General features: G+C 34.4%; 3 protein-coding genes across 3 annotated transcripts; 2 read left to right on the forward strand and 1 right to left on the reverse strand.

The window, feature by feature from the left end:
• On the forward strand, positions 3,016 to 3,834 carry LOC18586915 (tetratricopeptide repeat protein 7B). Its single transcript, XM_018128849.1, has 2 exons — positions 3,016 to 3,205; positions 3,518 to 3,834. Exons 1-2 carry the CDS (start codon positions 3,082 to 3,084, stop codon positions 3,832 to 3,834), a joined length of 441 nt encoding a protein of 146 aa, XP_017984338.1. The 5' UTR covers positions 3,016 to 3,081.
• LOC18586917 (50S ribosomal protein L28, chloroplastic) lies at positions 4,685 to 5,050 on the reverse strand (the record flags this gene model as incomplete). The annotated part of the gene is made up of 1 exon (XM_018128850.1): positions 4,685 to 5,050. A coding segment is annotated over one exon (240 nt), but the record flags the coding sequence as incomplete, so codon positions are not given.
• On the forward strand, positions 6,439 to 7,256 carry LOC18586916 (ethylene-responsive transcription factor ERF039). The gene has a single exon (XM_018128851.1). It carries the CDS (start codon positions 6,439 to 6,441, stop codon positions 7,090 to 7,092), a length of 654 nt encoding a protein of 217 aa, XP_017984340.1. The 3' UTR covers positions 7,093 to 7,256.

The raw sequence follows: 7,256 nt of genomic DNA on the forward strand, positions 1-7,256 counted from the left end.
ATTTAATAACTGTCGCTCACTGGGGAGATGCGAAAGCTGATGCTAAGCCTTGCGAGGTTTCGATCGGTATTCGAGGTAATGAGTGCCTATCGGGACGTCGCGGCGGTTGTCACGGGCTCGATGGGAGTTTCGGGTCGTGACACCATTAAACTAAGTTAAGAGAGAGAGAGAGAGAATAGTCAGATAAAGTATTGAAGGATATCATAATCTTAGGTTTGGTAGTTAATTAAGTTTTATAAAACAAATTTACTATTTAATTTTAGTTTTAGTTTATTAGTTTTAATTTTTTTAAATAACTTTAAATTTAATTGTTTGGATAAGATTAAGGTGTTACAATTTTAGTAGTTAGCAATTAGGAATTAATTCAATTCTCCATGGAAAGGAATTCTATTTATTATTATATTACTTGTTAACGTATTGATACGTGTACTTGTGTGAGAAATCAACAACAAAATTACAATTTAAATAGAATTAATCAATCAAATATGATCTAGAATTACAATATCCCTTCAACACTTCATTTGAATCTCTTCTACTCTTTCTTTACTTATTAGATAAGCATGAATTGTTAACCTAGAATTCTAATGTATTTATAAGTCTCTATCGTGGTTCTTATAAAACTATCTATCTCAACCAATTCATTCTATGTTTATGCAAATTGCAATTAAGAAAGACTCTTTAAGCTTAGATTTTAATATTGGCTACAATGACATACAAGTGTATATGTACCTCACTTGTGAATCGAATCAATTATCTTATGCAATTGATATTGAATGTATATTATTTCATCCAAGACTTACACTAAAATTACTTTTCTAAGTTTCATTTAGGTTACCCTATCTATCTAATTGGTGACCAATCAATCAGATACATTAATCACAGGACTGAAATAAACACTATCAATCATAAACAAGAAAGAATATTAAAAATTCAAACTACATGTTGAATTTAATTGCAATTCTAGATAAGAAATTTAGTTCCTCATAACTACTAAAAACACATCCAAAAAAGTTTAACCATCAACACAAAACAAAGAAAGTATAAAAAGAACTAAAGAAGAAAAGAAAATTGAGATTCTTCAAGTCTTCGATCTTTAATCTTCCAGAATTTTCCTCGCTTTCTTACTTGCTTGACAACTAGTTTTTCTTCAGAAACTTAGTTTAAACTTGGCTTTCAATTGTTTTAAAAGTGCCTTTAGTAAGCTCTACAAAGACTTAATTTGAGTCAAATATGAAATCAAAGTGTCCGAGGTAGCGTGTCAACGCCGCAGCCTCAATTCTTTGGCACCACTGCGCCATACTTCTTGTCTCCCAATATGCTTTACTACACTTGATCAATTTTTGATGTGATTTTCTCCTCAATCTGGGCTGAACTAGGAAATGTGGTAAATATGAAAGTTGTATCCTTTTTTCTTAGCTTTCTAATGGCTTAAGAATAACATCAATTGGACTTCTAGAATGAGTTATGCTCAAAATACTAAAACATGTGTAAGAGATGCCTGGACCTTTTTTGCACTCTTCTTTACCAATTAAAGCCCTTTTCATTTGCACACCAATAAAAGCAACAAACTACTCAATAATAACTAAACACAAGGCAAACTATCTTCAAACTAAAATAAAATAACTTAAATTAAATCAACCCAATATGATTTACAAAACCAAGACAAATTAGCTAAAAATATCTAATTCCTAAACTAAATCTCAAGAACTTAGCCAATTTAATACTTAAAATGTGATAAAATAACTTTATAAAATAGAATTATCACACACCCAAACTTAAGATTTTGCTAGTCCTCAAGCAAAAACATAAAAAAAAAACTAAACAAAAATGAAAACAACATAGATGATAATATTGATCAACTGTTAATTATAAAGATTTATTTTACTTAAAATAAAAATATAAAAATTTGATTAAATATAATAAAAAAGAATTTATTTAAAAATTTTAAATAATTTAATAATTTTTAAATATTATACCTTTTCTTTTTTTTTTAAATGACAAGAGTAGGCGAATGTATCATATTAAAGTGTCATAGCTCATTTTATTTTTTTAATTTAAAAGTNATATTAATCAATTGTTAATTATAAAGATTTATTTTACTTAAAATAAAAATATAAAAAATTTGATTGAATATAATAAAAGAATAAATATTTATTTAAAATTTTAAATAATTTAATTAATTTTTTAAAATATTATACCTTTTCTTTTTTTTTTAAATGACAAGAGTAGGCGAATGTATCATATTAAAGTGTCATAGCTCATTTTATTTTTTTAATTTAAAAGTAGGAAAACCATGGTCATGGATTTCAATGGGTTGAAGTTCAATTGACATAAAATCCTAGTGAAGATGCAACTTTCACTTATTCCATCCAATTTACTATGTAGAATGTGGATTATGATCAAAGCTGGTTGACTCTAAGTAGCTTGAGAATATCGGATAAGCTTGAAAGGTGAAACATTCTAATATTATCCATCCACAAACATCTTTATGTCCTCTCTCAAAGCATCGAAATGAAAACAAAAAACCATTTACTTTATTACTTTTTAATAATCATGTGTAATCTATTTAAAATTCAAATGGCTTCAACTCTTCTTTCTCTTTTGTCACTTTATTTAAGCATCAGTTTCCGGTTTTAAGTTCAAATCAAAGCAATAAAAAAAAAAAAGCAATAATGATGGTCTTAAAATTAGGACAAATATTATTGTTCCAAACTTGGAAGATGACGGAAAAATAAAAATTGAAAAATTCCACTTAAAATCTGCAAGGGGTTCCGTTTGTGTTCAATGGATTGTAGCATAAAACAGAGATACTTTTTGATAAGATAATAACGATTCAATAGGAACGACAACGTGTTATAGGTTCGGATCCTCATGCACACTGGTGTAGCAAATGATATTAACCACATCATCCATGTGTTTTGTGTAACCATGGAAAGCTTTCATCATATAGAGAGAGAGAGAGAGAGTGTGAGAAATTCACTAGCATGTAACTCATAGAACCAAAAGTCCGTTAAATGATTCTTGGATAAATAGCTCTTTTATTCCACACAGACCAAGGGAAAGTGGGATAGAAGCTTGGAAATGGAAACATGGCATGATCTAGCTAACGTGTACACCAGCTTGTCACAATGGAGGGATGCTGAGGTCTGTCTGTCAAAATCTAAAGCTATCAGTCCTTTTTCCGCTTCTAGATGGTATTCTACAGGTATCTCTTATTTGTAAATCTGGTTCTTGATCATTTGATTAATAATGTTTACTACATGATGTATTTGCTGGCAGTTTTTGTTCTTAAAACTCTTGCTTCTTTATGGAATTGATGAATCTAATGGGTTCAATTTGTTCTCAAAGCATGTTAAGAGTTCTTCTTCACAGAAATATTGGGAAGACAAAATTGCTTGGAATTATTTAAGTCTTATCTCTTCATCTTGTATTAGTATAAACTTAGGGTTCTCCTGTGAATTCATTTTCAGACATACCACTCCACCTTATGATGGCTAAAACTTTGTGATTTTGTTAGGTCTACTTAATGAAGCTAAGGGGTTCCACCAAGAAGCTCTGAGATCGTACAGGAAGGCATTAGATGTTGAACCCACACATGTTCCAAGCTTAATATCTACTGCCTGCATCCTCAGACAGCTTGGTGGCCAATCAATGCCCATAGTTAGAAGCTTTCTGACCGATGCACTTCGACTTGACAGATCAAACCCTGCTGCCGGGTACAATCTGGGGTTGCTCTACAAGGCTGATGCTAGTGCGTCAGCCCTAGACGCTGCTGAATGCTTTGAGGCTGCTGCTCTTCTTGAAGAATCTGCACCAATTGAACCCTTTAGATAAACAGCTTTAAGGCCATATTTTTTTTCACTGTTAGCCATGTGTGAATTTTTGTATGTAAATTAGATATTGGGCATGTGATTTTGTGCATCTTAGGTTATCCAGCATAGATTTGGAAAAAAAGTTCAAAAAAAGAAAGGAAAATGGCATACTTTTGTGATTTAACATTTAGATATCCATTCATGATCAATGCAGGTTGTTTTGATACATAAGTTGTAGTTATATTTGGGGAAACACATACCAAGTATATGTTTTACATACCGACATAGTTAAAACTATTAGGGAAGGTATCAAAGCATGGTTTAAATTAGTTCTAGTGTAAAAATCAACCTTTTTCTCATCACTGATTACTAGACAAGGGGAAGATAAAAAAAATTGTCCCTTTATAGTTGGTTATATACAAAGATGAGTTGGCCTGCATGGTTCCTGTTGGAAGTTGATGGCATTTCTCAATTGGCTTAACTGCCTATCTAGTTGTAATCATGCATCAAAGGATATAGATTTTTGGAACTGGAATTTCAACTATGAAATCGTATCTATTCGTAAGCAATTATCTCAAGTCTCAATGTTCAACCAAGCATAACCTCCTCAGCTTAGTTATGTCTGAATCTGTAATATATGCCTCATCCTTCAAGCAATGAAGAAAAATAACACAGATTCCTCTTTGATGCACATAGTAATTGAGCACTTTTAGTATCCAATCCACTGCAAGATGGAAGCAGAAGCCAGAAGGATCAAATTATCTTCTCAACTAAACTAAACTTCTGCCTTCTTCTCACAAAGACATGTACTGGTCACAATCATGATATTTGCATTTGAACAAAAGGATTCAACTTATCAGCCTAGAAAAAATTACACAGAAGAGGAAATGAGAATAAAGGGAAAAGAATAGAAATTAGCCAGTGCTTTATCAACAATTTTTTTGTTTTCTTGAAGATAATTCTCCAACTACCACTGGAATCTTAAAATTTGGTCATTATCATTCCTTGCGAAGATCTATCCCAGCCTTCTTAGCAACAGCATCCAGTCCGTTCTTCTCAATGGTCTTCAATGCCTTTGTCGAGAAACGCAATTTTATATAGCGCTTACCAGCTTCCCACCAAACCTTCTTGCATTGGAGGTTGACAAACTGCAATTTCTTTGTCTTGTGGTTCGAGAAAGAGACTTTGTTAGCTTTGTTTGCTTTCTTTCCAGTGAAAGGGCATACTCTGCCTGAAAAGATTGATCAGGCTATGAATCACTTTTCACTTTCTACCAATCAATTAAATGGAACTAATCAAAATCAACATAATAATGCTTGAGGATGGCCATATGTTTACTCACCACTAACTTACCCCCCCCCCGTTCTTTCTTTTAATGAACACTCACCAACTCACAGAAAAGGCTACATTCTCAACACTAAATTCCAAATGAAATAGCCATCACATTTGCATCTTCAATTAGTACTAAATTCCACAGAGAAAGTCATGATAAAATAAGAAAATGAAATGAAGCAATTATTGTATATTTGATTGGCACGTTCCACAACTAGAGGGTAATTCATTTACTGAAAGAGCTTGATCCACGAGGTATCCCAATTGCCTTCACACATAAGGTCAAAATGCGATCCTTTCCACCTTCCAAGCTAGGATTTTTTGAGAAATGAAAGGACTGGCAACGTGGGTAGCATCGAAATTAATCTTATCCGGTGCCAGTTTTTATTGCATTGCCCCAGAAAAAAGGGAATGATTGCTTAATTGGTGTCGATAAACAAATCATCTCAACCCAGGAGCCACGGCACCTTGTTGATCTCAGAGACAAAATATGAGATTCGTTTTTCTTGCCGTATCAATTTCTTAAACTGCAGACAAAGGGCATGGATTGCAGTGACAAAGACTTCTTTAATCTCATCACATGTTAGCTTGTTAAAAAGCAAGAGATAAAGGTATCTCTCTTGTATTATTTGTTTTGAACAGAAAGAAAAGGAATTGCTTCAAGAGTTTGAAAATTGTTAATGGCAGAGATCATTCTTGTTCTGAAAGCAAACAAGAAAAGCAATCAGCAAACTCCAAAGTAATGGCTTAAAAGAGTTGGTAGATTCTCTGGGTATTCTTTTTTCAAAGTGGGTGACGAAAATCTGAGGTGAAAGTTGCACGTAAAGTGGCTAGGAAAATAGGTGGAGTCTTTTCCATGTTTCTTGAAGAAGACATTCATTCTCATGGCCAAAGTTGGATCATGTTTTCCTTTCTTCGTGTTGCACCGTCGATTTCTTATTTCGAGTGAAGTCAACTCTCTTCTTCTTCTGATTTGTCCACATTCCTCCAAATTTATTCCTAAATTAAGTTGGCTTTCCTTCATTTCTGAGTTGGTTTTCAAGTTCATCTAATGTCACAGTCTTGGAGTTTGGGTGGTACAGTGAAGATATCATCTTTTAAGTTATGTGCAATTTAATTAGACCATACCCATTTTTTATAGGTTTCTGATAAGACCCCATTTTCATGTCATCTCTTATGAAATTGCAGGCCATGGTTTCATTAATTCTGCTATCCACCTAGTATAACTCGGCTTTGTTCTCCTTCAGACTCTTGCTCCACCAACACCTTTGCATCCCCTTCGTCTTTAGCATTTATGGATTTGAAGTACATAAAGCAATCTTTCAGGAAGAAAAGATCAATTAGAGAAAAAAGATTGACGGAAGCCGATGAGAGAGGTGAGAAGAGTTTTAAGAAAGGAAAAGCCTATAGGCACCCCACTTATCGTGGTGTGAGGATGCGAAGCTGGGGGAAATGGGTGTCTGAAATACGCGAGCCAAGGAAGAAATCAAGAATTTGGCTTGGAACATTCCCTACAGCAGATATGGCAGCTCGAGCCCATGATGTGGCCTCGATGGTAATAAAAGGTGACTCGGCTTACCTGAATTTTCCTGAGTCAGCGCATGAACTTCCTCGCCCCGCCAGTTCTTCCCGCAGAGACATTCAAGAAGCTGCTAATAAGGCAGCCTATGCCATGGTTGACCAGCACAATGCCATGATTGAAGTCAAGACGGAGCCAAGTCAGGATGAGATGCCCGTTCCTCAGTCCCCAAGTACCACCACAATGTCATGCGAAACCCAGGGGTCCCCGTCTTCTCAATCGGTGGATAGTGACAGTATGTGGTTTGACCTTCCTGACCTCTCCCTGGAAGCAAATTCGAGTCATCGATTCGGTTACACTTCTTGGTGGCAACAAGCTGGAATTGACACTGAATTCCAATTTGAGGAAACAATGGGCTGGGATAAATAGCTGATAGTCCTCTGGAGAAATCATTCGGGGTTGAAATTGTGATACCTTGCCCGTGGTTTTGTTTCAGGAATTGGGGCTATGGATATCTTCGTTGGCCAACTTTATTTCCTGTATAAAGAGTAAAGACCTTAATCTATACCCCTGAAACATGCGTGTATCATTCT

The sequence above is a fragment of the Theobroma cacao genome, chromosome 10 (genome assembly GCF_000208745.1).
Source record: "Theobroma cacao cultivar B97-61/B2 chromosome 10, Criollo_cocoa_genome_V2, whole genome shotgun sequence".
In the NCBI taxonomy this organism is placed as follows: domain Eukaryota; kingdom Viridiplantae; phylum Streptophyta; class Magnoliopsida; order Malvales; family Malvaceae; genus Theobroma; species Theobroma cacao.